The sequence below is a fragment of the Syngnathus leptorhynchus genome, chromosome 20 (genome assembly GCF_054491065.1).
Source record: "Syngnathus leptorhynchus isolate UIUO chromosome 20, UIUO_Slep, whole genome shotgun sequence".
In the NCBI taxonomy this organism is placed as follows: domain Eukaryota; kingdom Metazoa; phylum Chordata; class Actinopteri; order Syngnathiformes; family Syngnathidae; genus Syngnathus; species Syngnathus leptorhynchus.
In genome coordinates this window covers 3,061,171-3,081,532 of record NC_141214.1, presented here as the reverse complement: position 1 = coordinate 3,081,532, position 20,362 = coordinate 3,061,171, and the positions used below count along the sequence as shown (strand labels likewise).

General features: G+C 43.8%; 1 protein-coding gene and 1 long non-coding RNA gene across 3 annotated transcripts; one reads left to right on the top strand and one right to left on the bottom strand.

Annotated features, from left to right (window-relative positions):
- Nucleotides 1–543: 543 nt before the first annotated feature.
- On the bottom strand, nt 544–1,509 carry LOC147040869 (uncharacterized). Its single transcript, XR_015062947.1, has 3 exons — nt 937–1,509; nt 767–805; nt 544–653 (listed from the first exon to the last, which is right to left on the bottom strand). It is a non-coding gene; the product is annotated as an uncharacterized LOC147040869 (long non-coding RNA).
- Nucleotides 923–20,139, top strand: rapgef5a (Rap guanine nucleotide exchange factor (GEF) 5a). Of its 2 annotated transcripts, none has more exons than XM_085900977.1 (26): nt 923–1,320; nt 3,553–3,603; nt 4,144–4,250; nt 4,433–4,554; nt 4,634–4,811; nt 6,424–6,505; nt 6,603–6,651; nt 6,746–6,819; nt 7,776–7,964; nt 10,221–10,357; nt 10,786–10,883; nt 14,330–14,408; nt 14,507–14,651; nt 15,053–15,144; nt 15,213–15,243; nt 15,323–15,401; nt 15,515–15,664; nt 15,747–15,844; nt 15,920–16,042; nt 16,179–16,357; nt 16,430–16,520; nt 16,588–16,638; nt 16,716–16,803; nt 16,873–16,937; nt 17,055–17,109; nt 17,234–20,139. In XM_085900977.1, the coding sequence occupies exons 1-26, from the start codon at nt 1,177–1,179 to the stop codon at nt 17,350–17,352; spliced, it is 2,676 nt and encodes an 891-aa protein (XP_085757103.1). In that variant the 5' UTR covers nt 923–1,176; the 3' UTR covers nt 17,353–20,139. The 2 variants fall into 2 exon arrangements, with proteins under 2 accessions (XP_085757103.1, XP_085757102.1); XM_085900976.1 differs by having other exon boundaries at nt 10,218–10,357.
- Nucleotides 20,140–20,362: the final 223 nt, after the last annotated feature.

Sequence of the window (20,362 nt, the reverse complement as noted above, 5' to 3'; positions counted from 1 at the left end):
AACGTTGGGTTGACATCTGAGTTATACAAGTGCACCAGTGGTGAACTCTGCACAGCATGTCACGTCATCCGCATTTTCAAGTTCTCTTCCTTACCCTCTTCACTTGTACTTTTTTCACTTCAGTCTGTGGCGAAGGCCCAAAGCAAGAGTCAAATTCATTGAGAGAAAGTATGCCTATGTGTGTAAAGGGTCTGGCTAGCATGCTTCAATCTGTCCGTCTAACCAGTTCCGGCCCTGCAGCAGCTTGCAAATGCACTCTCTACTCCTTCAACAAAATGCCCAGGAAAGCAATTTTTCATTGTGAGAAAACAAAATGCACAATATGTCATCTTTTAAAAGACAGGAAGCCGCCGCCTATGAACTAGACCAAACAGTTGTCTCACGTTTCAGCTCACCTGCCGTCTGCTTCAGGTTAAACTGGAATGTATAGCAGCCCCCCCCCCCCCAACCATGCACGCACACACACACAGATAACACTACCTTTGTTTATATTTGGAAAGGGGGCTAAAGTACTCACACTTTACCTAAGTTGAAGCATTTTGTTAACATTTTATTATTTATCATCATAATAATGGACATATATTCTTTATCTTCAGTGAAGAATGACTGCCGTGTTGAAAGAGGAGCTGCTTGTCCTTTGCAGTACTATAATCCTAAACATAAAAGAGCACAGTAAACATGAATGTAAAACATAAAAGATCAAAGTGCAATTACAAACTGAAGAGTATTTTCCATAGACAAGCATCCACCAAGACTGGAAACTAACCAAAATATGCAGAATGCAATCCATGTGCAAAGCCTCCCACTAAAAAAAAAGAATATTATGAATGCAGAGGCAAAATTGCAATGACATCCAAATGAATAGTGACGCCCCCCCACCACCACCACCACCCCAAATCACAATCACGCGCACGCCTAGTCACGCTGCTCGCTAACCTGAGGTGCGCCGTGCTGCAGAACAAGTGAAGTGTCTCGTTAAACGTGCGCGCGACACTTCAACCGTTGCAGCTGCACGGCACGCCGCAGCTCGGCTTGAGGCAAAAGGTAGGAAGGAGAAGACCGGGAGGGGAGTCAAATGGCGAACTGGCACCGGCGACTGGGCGCCTGTTGAGGAGCTACACCAGGACACACACACACACACACACACACACGCTCGCTCGCGTCCGGGCGGCCGTCATGGACGACTCGGAGCCCGCAGAGGACGGCCTGCTCGCGGGTTTGCGGTGGAACCGGAGCGCGCGGGACCAAGCTCAGCTCAAGCACAAAATCCGGGACCTGCCGGGACTACTAAAACACGGGCTGCACCTGCGGAAGAAAAGCGTGAGTATCTCGGATCGTGGAGCTCCTTCCGCCTTTGATGCTTGCACGTTCCAACTCATATTATGGCAGGATGAGGCTGCTTTAGTAGCCACGTCACGACTTGTCCCAAGCGTGACCGTCGCAGGGGAAATGTGCATGTATGCGCTTTGGTCCATAATGAGTGGAATTGCTGTTAAGACACCCCACCGGCCATACCTTCGCACCCTGGTAGTCAAGGCAACCACCTTCAGGTTACGCGCTCGTACAAAATGATCATGTGTGTAGCACATATATGTAGATTCAATTAAACTGTCAATGAATTCATCTTCGAGCATGTGTGAAGAAAAACACCAAATCCATTCATCATTCGCTGCCCACGCATGACAGTTCAAATGACGTGATAAAATCATCACTGAGGCTCATAAATCTTGCTGCAGGCGCATCTTCAGTGGATTATTTTTTTTAATCGTGGTCGCTATGTTGACCTAAGGTGATGTACTGGATATAAACGTCCCCCCCCCCCTTTTTTTTTTTAATTTACATTTTTTCTTCCAGTTTTTCCTCACCCTTTTAAAGTCAAGCGATTAAAATCATTGATCATCTTTCAGCATCCCCTCAGGGAGAACTGTGATCTCCATCTTGACCTCTTCTAATGATCATTTATTGGACCCTTGTGGACTTAAGCTTCAGATAGAAAATAATGAAGGTAACACTTAACCTAGTTGCCGGCTAATCTGCCGTTATCGTGCTCTGACCAACTTGACTGATCAGCACACTTGATTTCCCAGGTCAAGTGTCACATTTCATTTCTCATCAAAGTCAGGCCAAACTGCACAACGACCCATTATTAATACATTAAATGTATGAAAAATATGTCGGCATGTGGATGCGAGCATACGATCCCTAAACCCAAAAGACAAGCGCCGGCTTGGTTAACGACATTTCTCCCTATTCATCATCACTTTGATGTCTCCATTTTGATTTTCGTACGTGTGATCGATCTGTCAAGGAGTCAACAGCAGTGTGAACGTCCGCGCGTGTGTGCGTCCTTTGTTTGCAATCTAATCTGAGAGCCATCCATTCCCTCGTAGATAATGACCTCACGCTCTGCTGCCGCGCTCTTTTCTTTGGCTGGCCCAGACACACTTTGAAGTCATCGCACAGATAAGCGTGTCAGCATGTGCTCGCACTTTATAGCCCTCATCTCTCTTCTCCGCCGACAACAAATGTGCGGCCCCCGTGATGGAGGCGTATGTTTTTTGGAGGGGGGGAAGAACGAATCAAGCGCCAACACATAGGCCTGAGTGTGTACTACCGTCAAAAAATGAGTCACCCATGTGAGAAGGGATGACTGAGGGGGAAAAAAAAGCAGACTTTGGGAATGCTTGGCGCTCACTAGTCATGAGACAAAGAGATGGAGGGATAAAATAGAGCGAGGAGGATATGAGAGTCTCTCAGTCTGCTCCCATCACTGCAGAAAATCAAATCGGCCCAACGATGGCTGTGATCGCCAAAGTGGATGTGAAGTCACCGCCGTGATGTTTTGACTTCCTCGTCTCTTCTCGTGTTAACGAGTACATCGGTCCCTCTTCTCTCTGTCTCCATCATGTTCTCTTTTTAATGAACACAATTAAAACCATCCCTCCTCAGCTCACTTCACTCCCTCTTTGTCTGTCACGCTCACATCCGTGTCATGTATATTCATTGACTTTTTTTTTTTTCTTTCTATTTTTCAGTTCTGTGTGATCAAATTTGATTTTTTTTTCCCCATTTATTGTCAGTTCTGCAGCCTTGATGCCATTGTATGACTTTTCAATCAGTTTTATGACCGGATTTTCATTTCAGTGTGTCAATAAACTCAGTTGCCATCATAATAATCCCTAAAGATTAAGATCCTATTTCCTGGTATCGTGGGTGTGCCTAGAGCTTTTCAACATGGTGTGATGGTGACACATATTAAGAATAGTGATCACAATGCCCTCCTTGTATTGGTCAGAGAGTAAAAGAGTGTCATATTTCCTTGATTTTAGGTCAGATAGTCATTTTACGCACACACACAAACAAAAAGGCGCCGTCTTGAGTTGTGAACCACAAAAGAGGCGGTTGTTGAGGTTATTTAATTGTAAGCACCATGACTAATGTCTTTGAGATTGAAAAACTGGTCTTTCTCAAATTGGAGTTGTGTTTATTCAGTTTGCACGTGCGTAACATCTCATAGCAACGTGTGTGTGTGTTTGTTTCGTTTTTGAACAGCAATCACCTGACACAATCCCCGGACCAAGTGCTGGGCCCACGGTAAATAAGGTGAGGGCTTGCACACACAGCGATGATGTCAGGAGACAACATTAGGTTTGTTTGGCCTCAATACAGATGAGCTCAGTGCTCATTTTCACCTTGGGCCTCATTCGAGGCCATTTTCACAAATTGCAGCAACACAATGACCTGTCCTTTCAAAGATTTATTGATTGAGCATTGCTAATCAATAAACAATGGTTTGTTTGGATAGCAATGGCAACACTGCAGCCGAGCGTCGTGTGACATCCGCCTGTTTGACTTTGACTCAATCCAGACATCACTTGGCTGCGTCAAGCAGTATCAGGGATTCTCTTTTTACAGTGACAAGAAAGCTTTTAAGCCCTGCTGCGCAAAGCTAAAATAAACATCCTGTTTTCTCTAAGGGTTCAATTTGAGCAGTAACAGATGAGATTTTTCACCAAATTTCAAATTGTTTGTTGTCCTGCTCTTTTGTTGTTGTCTGGCATTTACTGATGTTTTCTTCAAAACTCGTTAACCTTTTATTACATATGAAATCTTTTCGATTTTGTGTTTTTGCATGTGTCTCAGTCATGCTCCCAGAGTTTTCCCTGTGCTGGACGTGCTGTGAGAAATGGTTTCCTTTCCCATGGACCATATCCAGCAAAAGACAAGATACACTTGGCCAGAATCATACGGTACACTTTTCTTTTTTTTTTTTTTTAAGATGTTGCTTGAGGATATTGCCCCAAGCAGTCAAACTGTGTTTGCAGTAAGATAAAGCCAGTATGCAAAAAAATAATGTGAAGAATTTTTCAGCATGCACATATTTTCTTTTTTGTGTGTATGTGCACAAATTGAACGTTGGTGTATCTGACAGGCGCAGTTATGTGGGCGTGGAGCTGGTGCAGTGGCTGTGTGAGCAATGTGTGTACGTGCGTTGTCGGACCACCGCTGTGCGCGTCTGGCAGGTGCTGCTGGAGCTGGGCGTCCTCTTGTCCGGTAAACCCCAAATGATATCATCTTTACATAACAGGAATATTGTTTCAATCATCGAAATGACTCCGTGTCGTCTTGCCAGTGGACCAACGAGTCGTCTTCTCGGACTCCAACACTTACTACCAGTTCAGTTTTGAGGAGTGCGACTCGAGCTCCTGTGAGTTTCGTGCCAATGAAGGGGATTGGCCGGAGGCTGTTAGGCTCCTCCTACAACTTGCGCCCTACGTTCAGTTTCGCTCTGGAGACGGACCCAGCAGCCCGTAAGTCTTAACAAAAACCGTGTTACGTAAATGAAAGTTTTTCCCTGTGTAAAAAAAAAAAAAAAAGCGCAAGTTGGTGGATATCCCGCCCGACACACGGCAACATCCCTCACGCGCTCTCCAATATCTTTTTCTAATTCCAGCACGAATCCAAATCCCTTTTCAGAGTTGTAAATCCTCGGTGTGACACCCCTCCACATCTAGCGGGTGTCAGCTAAAGTTCTTTGCTTTGCCTTTCCGGTGTGTGGGATTCCTGCTGAGGCTGCCACTGAACTCAATCTGTCACGCCGATAAATGAGCAAATGTAGTGTGTGTGGCGTTTAAAAACACGACTCCACGTCAGCTTTTTTTTTTTTTCCATCTTCTGAGCGTGTACAGTTAAACTTGACTATTTGCTGCAAGTGGCAAAATCATTTCCGCTACTTATGATTAAGTGAAGCTCCTCAACTCACTTCAGTCATTCATTATTACCAAGTTGCCCAGCAGATGGCGCCAAAATCAGCCAATAGGATAATTCACAACTCTGTTTATGTTCTCTTTTCCTCTGGCCTTGTATGTTGCTTAAACAAAGAAACACATACTCCTTTTATCCTAACTATTGGCCCAAATAATGTGCGCAGATCCTCGGTACAGATGCGATTATGTACTGGACGTCCTCATTGGGTCTGGCGCTTTTGACTGCCGTTTCTCTTTGATTGCTGCATTTTTGCTCTGCTGGCATCTGCCGTCTCTCCACCCAGCTCACCCCCTACTGCTCCATGTCCTCCGTCTGTCTCTCTTAAAGTGGTTCAATGAAAATTTGCTACTGGATCTTCTTTTTTTTTTTTTTTTAAAGGAGACGTGCTGTTGTGACGGTGTTAATTATAACCCATTGGATTATTTACGGCAACACTCAGTAAAATAAATTATTTCTCAAAATATGTTTAATCTTGTTCCCGTTGCAGTCATCACGCATCCGATCACTGCGGATGAATTATACAAATACCCCGAGGCGGTGTTGTCCACACTTTTTCCTTCGAGGACTGCGTACGAGTAAATCTAATGATGCCACGGCGACTTTGGCCGTTCGTGGCTGAATACACCTTGCGGCATCTTTTATGACAAACATGGAGGCGTTACAAGAGGCAGTGAGTGATGATGCCCTTGAGAGCAAAACAAAAAAAAAAACAATTAAAACCCCAAAAGAGCTTTGCTGTGGTGAGTTATGAGCACATACGTGTGCTTTGATAGGAAAGCTTATCCAGCAATTTGCTTCCGTTCCGCACACACGCACAGCCTGATCCTTCTTCCTCCATAACAATTGCTCGTTCCACTGGGATCCGTTGATATCAAAATGATATGCAAATTTGTTCTGTGGGTGCGCTCACATCTGCGAGAGTATGTTCCGTTAGGAAGACTGTTGGAAATGTTGCTTTTCAAGATCATGTCTCAACACTTGAGTCTTCATTTCATAACACAGAACAACCCCCCCCCCCCCTCCCCTGCTTCTTTCATTTGTTTTACATAATTTGTAAAGATTGTAGTTCTTCACGATATGGATTTTTGGTGGTCAATATTTGGATCAGAATACTATACAGTTAAACAAGTGAAGCCATTTTTGTGTCTCTCCAAGGTCAGAGGAGGACTCTGAGGGAAACCGGGATGTCTGCAGTGAGATCCTCCAGATGAGAGCACTCGAAAGGCTCACTTCTACAGTAAGTCAATAAATGTGTGTGTGTGTGTGTGTATTGGTAAATGAGTCCAGTGCACTATTATACACTGCAATTTTCTCTCTCTCGCCATTTCCATTAGGTCCAAAACGAGTTGGCTGCTGCTCTTGCCCGAAAGACGCGTAAAGCTTGTGAGTAAATTCACTCCGACTGTATTTTCCTACAACATTGCATTGCATCAAAAAAAAAAATTACATGTTGTGTCCCGTATCTGATTGTTTGCAGTATCAGAGCAGGACTCTGACATGCCGGAGACGAGCCAGCAGGACGTCCACTCACCAAGCGCGGACTCCAGCCCGGTAAATCAGCCCATCTTATTTTCTAGCCGCTCTTCATTAGAGTCAATGCAAGAGTACAAAAGCGGATGCTTGTAACTTAATTCCCTTGTGGTATGTTTTCACAAATGCATCAACACATAAGGAGAAACAGTGTGACACCACAATGCAAACAAACACTGACTGGGCTTTGTGTGTGTGTGCGTGCGTGTGCACGCATGGGTGTGTTATCAGGCCTTCCTCCAGATGAACTGTGGTAGGGGGTGTTTTCCTAGTAAACAGAATGTGTGGGAGTGATGCCACCATGTTAAGCCTCCACTATAAGCACATGGGAAGCGGTTACTTAACTCTTAAGGAAATTAAATATCACATCCGCTCTTTCCCTAGAAAAATAAATACAGTATTATGTCTGATACTTGTAATGATAATACACACACACACATTTATAATCATTTATGGTTTAGTTTCCTCTGCATACTTTTTCCACCCAAAGTTCTTTTTAAAAAAAAAACAATTGATAATTGATCATTTTGCACTTTACTTTTAATTTAGTAAAGCTAGCACAGTTAAAATCACGATTAGACGAGAGAAGCCAACACACACTCTTCCTACACACACACACATGCACGCACACTCCCGCCCACTTAGTCTGATAATCACTCGCACTCACTCTCGCTGCGCCAGATCTGCTGACATGGAGACAAAAGGAGAAATGCAACAGATAGAGGGAATTACCCATGATAATGTAGAATGAACACCATTTGGAATAATGAGGCTTTAGAGACGTAGATAAAGAGTTCCTGGATTACTTTTTTTCATTTCCCCTTAAATGGGCTTAGTGAAAGTTATCGCATACTTCTGGATCAGACCCAACTTTGCAGTTTTGCACTGAACGTCCATTCCGCAAGCAAACTGTGACTTTTTCCATCATGTCTTGGGACTGTGGCTTGAGATACATGTTCATGCCTCCCGTATTGCAGCTGGGCGGCGTGTGTGCTCTGCGAGGTGGTGGTGGTGGCGGCGGCGGCAACGGCGGCAACGGCGGCTCCGTGTGCGGCCGTGAGGAGCTGACCAGCCGACTGGGCTTGGAGGCCGTTCAGCGTCTGGCCAAGGATGGCTGCCGGCTGCTGCAGAACCACAACTACCGGTTACCTGACAGGAACCAGGCGGTGAGTCCAATCACATCAATAGAGTACACAGATTCCTAACCAGCACTTGACCGGTTCACGTCAATGTTAGTGTGACTTAATGCAACAGTCCGTACAGTATTAGCTTACACGTGTCGTGTATATTTATGCACCACTGGTGTCGTGTTAGCTTCACTGTGCGCTCACATAACGAGGAAGGGGGGTTAATGAAGCCGTGCGCCGACTAATTCCGATTACCCGAGGGCAAGACGTGAAGCGAAAGGAAGTCTGCTCACACCCTGTATAAAGACGTGCGCTTCTGACATCTGCCACATGTCACATCAGCCGGGCCTCATGATTATATCATCTAAGTGCCATAAAATAGGAGCCTGTCGGAAAGGGTTTAGCAAATACTGGAGGTGTATGCCTGACCGGCTTTGGCACTCAGTGCTATTGTGCCCTTGAGCAAGGTGCTCTGGCAAGCTGCCTCCAGAATAGGACAAATGCAGAAGTTGTGCTGGAAGACTATATTTTGAAATATTCATGAAATAAGAGGGCTGAAAGAGAATCTCAGCAATGATGAGCGACTTGTGCAGCACTCAAAGCAACCTTGGCTGCTTTGCTTTCACCAGGTTGTCATGGTGACTGGATTTTACTTTCTTTTTCCATAACAGCCGAGCCCCGATGAACCAGTACGGTCTGTTGCCATAGTAATATGATTCACGTGTCTGTGTTGTGGATTGCGGCACATCACTGCCTTCTATTCGCCGAACATCAACTTAGTGCAGTCGAGTCCGACGGCGCCTCTCGTAACCGAGGCATGTGTGGGAACTGCCTACCCATACCCGTATTGGGTTTTCATTTTCCTATCCATCATTTCCAGGAATTTAGCCCCTGAGCTATCACAACACAGATATGACTCCGCACGCACACACATATTGGCATGACCACAACATGTTTCCTTTTGGACTTTCCACGAGGCCCGCCTTTCCTCTGCACAGTACGTCACATATATTGAGTGTGCGTGACCCCGTGCGCGACATAGCAGGTGCACGCCGTCTCGTCTCGCAAATTCAAATCTCTGGGGCGTTGCGGGGGACGGACCTGGATTGAACCCACTGAAGAGAGGAAAGAAAAAATGAGTTTTGGGCACTCATAAAAGGAGACAGTGAGGAAGGGTGGGGAGAGTAGAGTGAAGGACGTGCAGATGGGAGAATTGAAGGAAGGGATCGCGAGGAATGGAAGGAAAAGGCTGAGCGACACACCTGGTAGCCGAGAACAAATGACGGGCCAGCTTTCCTGTTACGAAAGAACAACCATTTTGAATTTCTACCAGATCATTAAAAGTGATGATGGCATGTTTGAGTATTCATGAAATATCCGATGATAATTTAAGTGCTCTTTTCTTCTCTACTGTTTTTTTTTTTGCTGCTTTCCATTCCCTTTCCTTTAATCCGTATTACATAACATGCCATAACCCCTCACACACAGCCTTTCAACTTCCTACCGTGTATTTTTTGTGTTTTTTTTTTTTACTTTCTCTGCCTTCCATGCACTCTTGGGCTAAATCTGTGTTCTTATCTGGCGCCCCTCTAATCATTTGGGTGTGTTTTCTTGTGATATTCATACACACAGCACAGCATGACCACTTTAAGCTCTGCTCACTTGCTTTTGATCTTGTGTTTTTGTGTGCATGTTCACTTCTCCATTCTTGGGATGGCGTCTGTTGTTCTTGGATGTCGAAACGTCTAATCGGCTATAGCAACAATTTGCTTGTTTATTTACAATGTAGCAGTGCATTCCCACCACTCTTGTTCATGTATTTATAATCATACCGCTTACATAATCCTACGGAATTTCTTTCCCCCCAGTGATTGTGATTGTAAAAAGCAACCAAAATCAAGAGCTCAACTTTTGTAAATGTAAGTAACTATGAAATTGGACACTTTGGAGCAGATTGGTTGTGATTGTCTGTCAGGTCCCTCGGGGCTGCTGATGTGCAGAGCAGCTGGAGAAGAGACAATGCTTCTTGATCTCTTCTTCTGCTCCTGACGTCTTTTGATCCGCTCGCTCCACCTGTTTGTTATGCCTCTTTTGTCCACATACTGTTGTACTGGCTTTTATCGTCGCTGAAGGTGTCATCTGGTGCCAGCCGCCTTGCGGTTTTATGTTTCAAACAAGTGTCATCCAACATTTGCCCTGAGGGAATCCAAAAGATAAATTGGAGAAGTAAAATCTGAGCAAGACTATACAAGCATTTTATGGTTGTTGGTTTTTTTGGGGGGGTGTTTTTAGGAGGTGGTCGGACGAGTTTGTCTGAAGGAGCGAGGACGGGACGTGTTGGTGCTGCAAAGGGTGACATCGTCACTGACGTCGCCATCGGAACGGCCCTCGCCCACGTCGTCGGGAGGCGGGTCCAGAGAAGACGACAAAAGGTGCGTCCCACCTACCACCTCCCTCCGACAAGCCAGGGAGTGTTGCCAACAGCTTAATAAGTGGGTGTGTGTGTTTAGCAACAGTTCCCACCCAATTGTCTAGTGTTGCTCTCAGAGGAACCCTTGTAGATGACAAAGGCACATGGCCAGCAGGAATTTCCCCCACCGCAGAGCTCCAAATTTAAATGCCCAGTCATGAGGATGACCTCCAATCAAGCAACTCTTGCCAAGGCAGAGGAAGACTTTGACAAAGAAGACAGCGACGACGACGAGGAAGCTACCAAAGATGACAACAACGTTCCCCGCGCATTCGATGTCCCCCATTTCCGTTATATTGATGAAGATGAGAATGACTTGAACAAGCGATGGAGCAACGGGAGCGGCTCGTGTTCCAGCGAGAAGGATTCTTATCGGTCTTCGTCTTACAGATATGTGGTGGTGTCCGGAACGCCGCTGAAAATCTTGGAGCATCTGCTAAGTGACCTGCGATTAGATGACCAAAGAGGGACCGAGAGCACCGAGAGCGGTGAGTTGGAAAATGCTTTCTACTTTCCAAACAAGTCTTTTTAAGAACAATAAATCGCAAGCTTTGCTCGCAATCTTGAATGACAAGCAACAAGTTGGAACAACCCAGCCACCCGCCCTGTGTGCATGTTTGTGTGCGGCTGTATTATTTAACACTCACACCACATTCTGGTGCTCATTCGCAGTCATTCAGCCATGTCAGCGCCTGTTGACAGAAATATTCAAGAGGTTCTAATGGCGATTGTGAAACGACTCCCTCGGGGGATTGCAGACATTGCCGCCGCAAAACAGTTTAAAAAAAAAAAAAAAAAAACAGGGCCCGATGAGGGACAAGCGTTCATCAAGCCAAACAAGTTAGTAAAAAAAAAAAAAAAAAAAAAAAAAAGATTGTAGACACAAGATAGTTTAGTAAGGCAGTTAGCAAATACAGCTGGGAAGAATAAACAAACATTATCAGATTATTGACTTGTGTGTCCGCTACCAATGCAGGCGCATTTCTTTATGCTATAATAAGCATAAAGATATGCTAACCCTAAAATAAAGATGCAAACTTAATCATTTAATACATCAAGTACATACTAGTGGCTCACGTTCAAGTCTCCTGTTAGGTCCATTTTGCTGGGTGACATTTCATCAGCTGTGGAGGCAGTGGGACTTATTTTTCAAGTTGCATCTTATGTTTTTGTTGAGGTAAAGCGGCTTCACGCCGCTTCCGCCACTGCCGTCGAACAAATATATTTGAATTTAACTACTGTACGTTATCCTCGGAAGCCACCTTCATCCCGGTTACAGATTCTTACTCCGACCGCCCTTTGGGAACGTTTTCTTGGTCATTTTTCTTTTCCAGTAAGTGTGGAGTAAGTCGAGTTGTATTTGTGCAATTTGTTTGGTTTCCAACTTTTCTCTGTGCGCCTCTCTTTGTTGGAACTGCCGAAAATCCGCAATATCATCTTGTATTTCTTTATATAATCTCTTTTTGGCCTCGGCCTTACTCTGCTCACACTCTGACAGCTCCTGCTCGTATAATTCTCCCAGGCACCTGATCATGTCTTGTTCTTCCTTCTTCAGACGATTGTCTTCATCTTTAAGCCTTTGCCTCTCTTTGATTTGTTCATCGAGGCCTTCTTTCATGCGCTTGTTGTTGAGCAATATTTGGCGAGCCTCTTCCGCTTCAGGATCCCACAGATCTTCCATCTTGGTCTTTGAGTCCGTTCCTTTGTTGACTTTGGCTGCAGCCGCCGCATCGTTCTGCTTAACTTTGGCCATCACTATTGTTGGGTCCATGTTGGTGGGTGTCTCTGGAAGGATGTACGTTTTCTTGAATGGGTTGACCTGGAACGTCGTATGCGGTTTGACCGCCTTCTCTGCTTTCAGGAACATCTCCGTAAGAAATTTGTCCCGATGGACAAAGTTCACGTTTTTCTTATCTTCTTTCGACATTTTGCGAAGCCGAATGTTTTACGTGTACTACCCGCGCCGGTTGTAAATGTGCTGTCGGTGTTTTCTTTTTCTGCACTCAGGTTGTCGGTCGGGGCCAGCGGTGCGGCGTGATGGTCGTTTTGATCTGTGATGCATTTTAGCAATGCAAGGCACTGTTACAAAGATTGCGGTGATGCCATCTTCAATGACATCATTGATCATCACCACCATCACTGAGAAGCGCATTGCAAATCTGTTGATTGCAACACCATTTAGAGTGTTATCATAAGCTAGAGGTGCAATGATACTAAGGTTGATCTTTCAGTGAGTATTATTCATTGTGATAATAGAAAAAGAAATCATAAAAAAAAATGGTGCAAGCCGAAAGTCACAACCATTCATTGTGATACCAGAGCAGATATCAAACTTTCGTTGTGTATGTTTCTGGTACACACTGCTCTATTGATAATCTTTTTCATATTTTTTCTGCATCATTTACTCGATTAGCTATTAGGTGTCTTGCCCAATGGCATCATGGCAGTAATTGGGGTTGTGGACTGGAGTTAGTCAGATTTCAATTTGCCCGCAGCGAGATTCGAACCGTGACCCTTCAATGATCGCATATGTCTGAGAAACATATTCTTTTTTTTTTTTTTTTTTGCAACTTCTGTTGCTTAGCAACAACCCTGCGCTGCTGTTGCAATGCTTTATGATATGCACAATACCGGGAATAACTGCTGGATTACAACATGGGCTCTTAAAGAAATGGAAGGTCACTGAAGACCTTTTGGAGGAATTCAGCGTCCCATTGTATGCAACCTCTGCAGTACAGTATTTTGAACAGGCTGGAACACGCTTTTACGGAGGGAGCAACCCATCCACATGTATGCGCATAATAGCACACGCTCAAACAACAAAGTACACTCTCGGATTAGTGTGATTAGTTCAGCACGCAGGCACTCTTTCCTCTGCCTCTCATGGGAAAATAAAGTCCCCCAAGGTCGGAGCTGGATGAATTATTCTTCTGCGTGCTGTTTGTGTGTGTGTGTGTGTTTGACTTTGTGTGCCAGCAGGGTATATGTTGGGGATGAAAATTGATATTTATCATCCCAGAGAGCGTACAAAGGGCAAACATAGCAAGAGAATAGTCACAACTGAGAGATCATTTTAGTTAGATAGCTACAGGGTGTTTTTTTCTTTCTTCTTTTTTAGCATGGAGGGACTAAGAGTCCAAGTCGGGGGAAATGGCTTACATTGGACATAAAGGCAGTATCATCCTTTTTTCCCCGACTTATGCAGAAAAGACCCAGAATAGAAATCCCAAATAATTGACATACAGTCCGATCCATAAATATTGAGAACTCGCTGGATGGCAGATAGACAACGAACATGAACGCACTTGGGACACGTTGTGAAAGCGGCATGGGAGTTTGAATATAAAGACATGACTTATTGATAGAAAGGCTTCTGCTCTGTCGTTTATAAATGATTTCTTCGCTCTGCCTGACAATATTTGGGTCGAACATTTTCCAAGGCGAATATTCTGACGCAAACAGTCTCCCCTAGCGCACCGCTGCCAGGAATGACTCACTCCATACTGTATTCGTTCTTAAGGGACCACAATTTGTCTCAGCCCCAATATATTGCAATTTAGTCATCTTTTACTCCTCCAGGTCCATATATGTGCTCTCAAAACCAAAGCTCCGAAACAGACCAGATAGCCAAAGTAATTAGCTCTTAAAATGTGATGAGCCGTGATAATCTCCTCGCTCTGACATATTTCCCTTGGCTGCGTGCTCTTAGAATTTGTTTGTACACGTTTGTGAATTGAATCGGAGTATGTACCTGTAACCATAAATTAGAAAAGCCTGTGTGGGACAAGTTCCTTTTGGGTGATTTGGTAGTGTAGAACAAATTGATCGACAGAAGGTGTCAATCAAAACTGAGGTTATTAATGTGATGCATTTCATGGTATTTTTCTGCCATTCAAAGAGCATTGTGACTAATGCGGTGTTTGTCCTGCTTCAGAAATGCTGTTGGATGACTTCCTGTTAACCTACCTGGTCTTCATGTCCACCTCTGACCTCTGTCAGGCTCTTCTGGGACAATATCCTTCACGGCAAATGCACAGAAAATGTGCCACATCCGGCCGGGCACAAAGTCTGGTCACACATTGGATGTTGTCACCTTGACTCTTGTGTTCACCTATAGCAGTGCACGCAGCAGGGGCCAGGAGGAGGGCAAGGATACCCTCTTCAGGAAGCGCAAGGTTCTGCAGTTGGTATCACACTGGAGCCGACTCTACAAGGACTTCCTCAAGGAGGAGGAGCACGTTCGGGGTTTCATGAAGGTACACACTGAATATTAGACAATCTGACAGACGCCATGACGCCATGAACACCATCGTCCCGTCTGTGAATTACGCCACCTTCATTTAGACTTGCCAAATAACACTATTTGTCCCCATGTAACCTGGCAGCTTCATCGCTGTGTTGCTATGGAAACCAAAGTGCGAGGGTTGGCATGGGTATAATCGCGTATAGTGTGCAACCAAGGCGATAGTTGCCTAGTAACAGAGAAATGAAACTCTAGGATGGGAGTCAATGACAGGCGGGGCTATTTTGTAACACCTTAAATTGGTTAATATTATTCATGAATACCAATTGAGCATATTTGGACATCCGAGCGACCATGTTATTTATGTTGTAACTCTTTATAAATCAGTCAGAATGAACACTCTTGCTCTGTTAGACTCTTTACAGGTGTGTCCTAGAAGATCTGTACGAATTCCCGACGCTTGAGAAAGACCTCAAAGAGTTCCAGAAACTTCTGCGTCGAAGACAGTAAGTGCAATTGCTTGTATTAGTTGTGTGATGCATCCCCTCCTCACTGCTTGCATATTTGATTCCAGCACAGTGGATGACTGTCCACCAAACCAAAAGGTAAGAGGAGTCAAAAAAAAAAATTCTCAGCCGTCACTACTTTGAGTCACAGAAGTTGACTTGTTGTTTTTGCTTTCAGACCAAACAAATGCACCAGCAGTTGAGTTTGAAGGAAAACTGTTTGCAACTTCGCAGTTCACAATGTGAGATAAGAGAAGGTAAAAGTCACTGGCTGCTGTGGACTGCTCTGCTTCTTCTTCTTTTTTTTGGGGGGGGGGGGGGACATTAATAATGTCTCTGACGTCTCTGTCGTGTTCTGTGCATCTTCCAGTCATTTGCTGCGTTTACGTAAGCACCGATTCCTACCTGAGCGTCCACACGCATCCCTCGCTGGAGGCCCACGAGCTGCTAAGAATCGTGAGACTGAAGATGGACAGGTCAGAAGAGGACATGGTGCTTGCTGTGGTCTCCCAAACTGGAGGTAAGTGCCGAAAATCTCTACACCACACATTTCTTCTCTCCTGCGTGCGATTTGTTGAAATTGTCTCTGATTGTGTTTGTAGAGCGCAGGATGTTACAGCCCAGCGACTGTGTGTATTCAGAGTCTCTGACCCCGCAGGGCAAGCTTGTTGTCTGTCGCAGAGATTTGGCTGAGATCTTGGTATGGCAAAAAAAATCCATCACGTTTTACTTTCATACAGATACACTCAACACAATTGTCCTCTCCTGTTTGCAGCCTTCTTTAACGGACAGCGCCGAGCTCAGTAGGAGGCCTGTACGCCTTTTGGGGATCAACACGTGGGACGTGGCCGCGGCTCTCACACACCTGGACTGGACCCTCTTCAAGTCCATCCACGAGGTATAAAACTGGTTTGTTGGACACCTTCTATCAACACCTGCAACAATTGACATTCACTCAAGTAACAGGCAGATATGTGAAAAATCGACTTCCCGCCTCGACGTTTTGCTGACTAAGCTGATGTCTGGTCACGCAGCAAGAGCTGGTCTACTACACCCTGAGGCGCGTTCCCGGCGGGAGCCACACCGCCGCGCTCTCCGTCTTGCTGCAGCGCTGCAACGAGGTCCAGCAGTGGGTCATGTCTGAAGTCCTCATGTGCACGTCGCTCAACAAGAGAGTGCAGCTGCTCAAAAAGTTCATTAAGATCGCAGCTCAGTAAGGACACACAATCTTCATAAGCCAGAATCGTTTTGGAACTGTGTTGAAATGTTTTGTGTGTTATGCTAGTTGCAAAGCGCAAAGGAATTTGAATTCCGCTTTTGCCATCATCATGGGCCTCAATACGGCGGCCGTGAGTCGACTCAACCAAACCTGGGAGGTGAGTGTGGATTTGCACTCTTGCTTTGTATTTTCAATCTCATTTGTTGTCGTTTTGGTTTTTGAAGAAATGTCCCGGGAAATTCAAGAAGCTTTTCGCAGAGTTGGAGCTGATCACAGTGAGGACAAAACGCTCTTGTTATTCAGTCTGGATCCGATTGTCATCTCACTTTTATTTGTGCTTCTCCTCTTCCAGGATCCATCTCTTAACCACAAAGCCTACAGAGAAGCTTTTAAGAGAATGAAACCTCCAAAGATCCCTTTTATGCCCCTCCTCTTGAAAGGTAATCTCTTGTTCATCACATTTATTAAATAATTGTAATAAATAACTCGTTTTTAATCCGCTCCTCTAGATATCACTTTTATCCACGAGGGCAATAAGACCTTCCATGACAACCTGGTGAACTTTGAGAAGTTGGTGAGCTGCGTCTGCATTTTGTATACACATGACTGCTGTAAATTGAAGTTTAAAAAGTTAGCTCATTTTTATGGTCGGCTTATAAAGCCATGGGGTGACACTGACGTCTTCCGACAGCATATGATTGCAGACACCGTTCGTATGATTCGACACTGCCAAAGCGACCAAACAGGTGAGGAGAAAATGTTTTGTTCATTAATCTGTTCCAGTCCTCCACTAAAGATAACATTTATGTTTTTGATAGTTTAAATTTTGTGGCAAAGCCCCTTTAATGGATGTGTTCATCTGTGTGGCAGGCAATGAGGTGATCGGCGTGGACAGCGCAGAGTTGAGGGCGAGCGTTCACTACCTGCACATCATTGACAATCAGCAAACGCTCTTTGAGCTGTCCCACAAACTAGAACCGCGGGCTTAGTGCGCACGTCCCCCTTCACGGCACTGTTGCGATAAGGCAAGCACTGATATGTGTGTGACGTTCAAGGACGCTGTACAGCAAATGTCACACACTCACACATGCACAGTAACAAACCACCAGTAGAGGTGCCAAGTTGACCCACAAGAGAAGGATGTAATTATGCTGTACAGTATCTATTGGACTAAATATGACCTTTATTTGTTTTGTTTTTTGTGATGAGCGTTTGGGTATTTATGAGCCTGTCAACCAGGTGGAATGTTCTTTTTGTTTGCGCTGTTGCATCAGTAGGTCAACGGTGACTCGATGGCCTCGTCATTTCAGTTACAAAAAAAAAAAAGCCTATTGAAGAGTTTCATGTGTTTGCAACCATAATTTGCTACAACATGTCACCTTCATATTTTAGGATATCTACAAGGTCACACGTTTGTTCAGGATCTTGTCACGGCTGCTAGGTGTTTTGCGCAGATGTTCATTTTTGTCGTTTCTCGTGCAAGAGACAAGTCAGTGTTGAAGCATTCATCAAACATACCTCCACATTTTGACCTTTGGCCACTGAAACGTGTTCAACTGTTAACGCAGGGAGTGCCACTTTAATAGTGTACAGGAAGACGTTTAAACGCACTGACTGATTTAAGCCACAAGTTCTCCTGAACGCGTGACAACTATTGTTTGTGCAATTACGGGCTTTACTTGTTTCCATGCATGTGTCATGCACTTTTCTCACCGAACTAGGTTCTATGTATGAATAGATAGACTTGACAAAATCATTACCTGCATTTCTACCACATATGGACCTATACATAATTTCTATAAAATGTCACGCGGAGTCCCCTGTGGCACAAAAACACTACAAAATCAATTTTTCCTCATAATTAGATCATTGTATTCCTTTTGAAGCAAGTATGACTCATCTCGCAATTCAAGGAGTTTGATTGAAAGGCCTCTCACCTCGCCTGATATTGCTATGGAAACAACCTTATCAAATAACTTTTCTTTGTTTTCGTCGAGGTGCAGATTGCTCCGTCAAATAGGTTTACTCGGTTCGGATTGACCCACATAGGATCACTTTTGACACTCTTGCAATTTCCAAGGGACCTGTTTTTGTTGTTGATCAGCGCAACATTTTAGAAAGTAGATGCCTGATAAGCAATACGTTCAATAATTGTATCAAACGTTTTACTGCCTCTGCTAATAATGCTTGCTCCAACTCCACTGTCAAACTGGTTTAAAAAGATGTTTATCGCACATCCAATGTGTTTTTCTTCTTGTGTTGCCAAACTAGGTTACCAAAATATTTAAAATTGGTGCATTTCTACAGCAATGCTTGAATAAATACTTTGACTGTTGATCAAAATTGAACAAATTAATCCTGATGGAGACTGAATTTCTGAAACTGCTATTACAGTTGGTATAAAGTCTACACACGCCTATTCAAATGTTAAGCGCTCTTTATTTTTGACAATTGAGATAATGCATTTGCGTAAGTGTGCACACCCTCTTATGGCCAGGGATATGGCTCACTTGAGTGAGTTTGAATGTGAAATTTTCGTTATGTTTTTAAATTATAAAACTGCATTTAAAGAGGGGTGTGTAGACTTTATATGTTGTGCATTGAACCTCACTAGATTGTATTAATGTACCTGAAATGTGTCTGATTGAAAACATAAAGCATGTATCATCACCAATATGTAAAGATAATGTTTTGTATGCGTTTTGGATATTTGTATTTTCATAGCAATTCAAATGGATGTCAAACCAATTTTAAAGCCAAAAACAATTAGAAGACACTTTCCAAAGTTGAAAAATAACCTGGATCAAGTTGTTAGATCTTCTCAAGGATACGCTCAAAGGACTATGTTGCAAATATTATTTCTGTTCACATTCAACTGTAGATAAAACCATCCAGCATTATTTGGGAAACATTGACTTGAGAAGATACCTTTAGAGTGTCAACTTTGCTGTTGTGTTTCGCTGACTGTAAACCTAGAAAGAGCTTGCGAAGGTAGTTGATGTAATTGTTTACAAATGCACACTCCACTTGATGTGTTGAAATGCAGTTACATTGTGATATTAGTTATTCCCTAATACCCTGTTTATTTATGGATTGCTAGTGTGGACAACTGTTATGCTCAAAAGTTCAATTCTGAAGTTCCATATTAGCCCTCCAATTTTGGCATACTAGTAGGAGATTACGAGTTAAAAAATATTGTGTAACAGTTGACAATTGCACACTAGAGTTGTCAAGTGTCCGTTCATTAGATTCTGTGAGTAATAGTCACCTAGTTTTGTCTCACTCGTAACACGTTCTACTTTTATGTCAAATTTGTTCGACTAGTGATCCCGATTACTATGGACCTAGCATTATTCTGAGAGGCGCTGAAACATTTTATTGTCGCCACCCGATGACGCCAGAGGAGCTACACTAGAGATGATGGTCCTCTCCTGGAGGCATTCAGTTCTGTGAAGGGAGAAGGAAGGTCTCCTCAGTGTGACAATTTGTTTCCCTTAAAGCACCATTGTTAGAAACCTGTTTGCATGATACAAAAGAATAAACACAATCCAAGGGAGGGCATGTTGAAGGCTTTGTATTTATGTAATATGTGTAAATTTATGCCTATGTACTTTTTATTTATTTGTTTCAAATGGTCAGGCAAAAAAGAAAAGTGAACCACAAAGCAATACATTCATGTACACCTGATGTTCTGAAGCCACATGTCTTTTCTATAGAGGTGTTTTACTATGTGGACATTTTAACTGAAATTAATAAATTATAGGTTTTATGTGAAATCAGGTCTCTTGTGAATCTTTGCAATTAAGTCAATAAAATACAATAGTACATGTGTAAAAGGGAGCCATAAATGTTAGGGGGTGGCTGAGGAGGTCTTTGACCAAGATGCCATTCAAGCAAGGACCGCCACTGACTGTGCTCATGACGTTAGTGAACAATATTTTGTGGCGTGGAATAAATACATGTTCCATTACAATACTATTTTAAAAAGAACTTCAGTAA

Coding starts and splice junctions, on each gene's coding strand:
- rapgef5a (XM_085900976.1), top strand. CDS start 1,177: ATGGACGACTCGGAGCCCGCAGAGGACGGCCTGCTCGCGGGTTTGCGG. Junction 15,402..15,514: donor ACAATGTGAGATAAGAGAAG/GTAAAAGTCACT, acceptor TGCATCTTCCAG/TCATTTGCTGCGTTTACGTA. Junction 15,665..15,746: donor TGTGGTCTCCCAAACTGGAG/GTAAGTGCCGAA, acceptor TTGTGTTTGTAG/AGCGCAGGATGTTACAGCCC.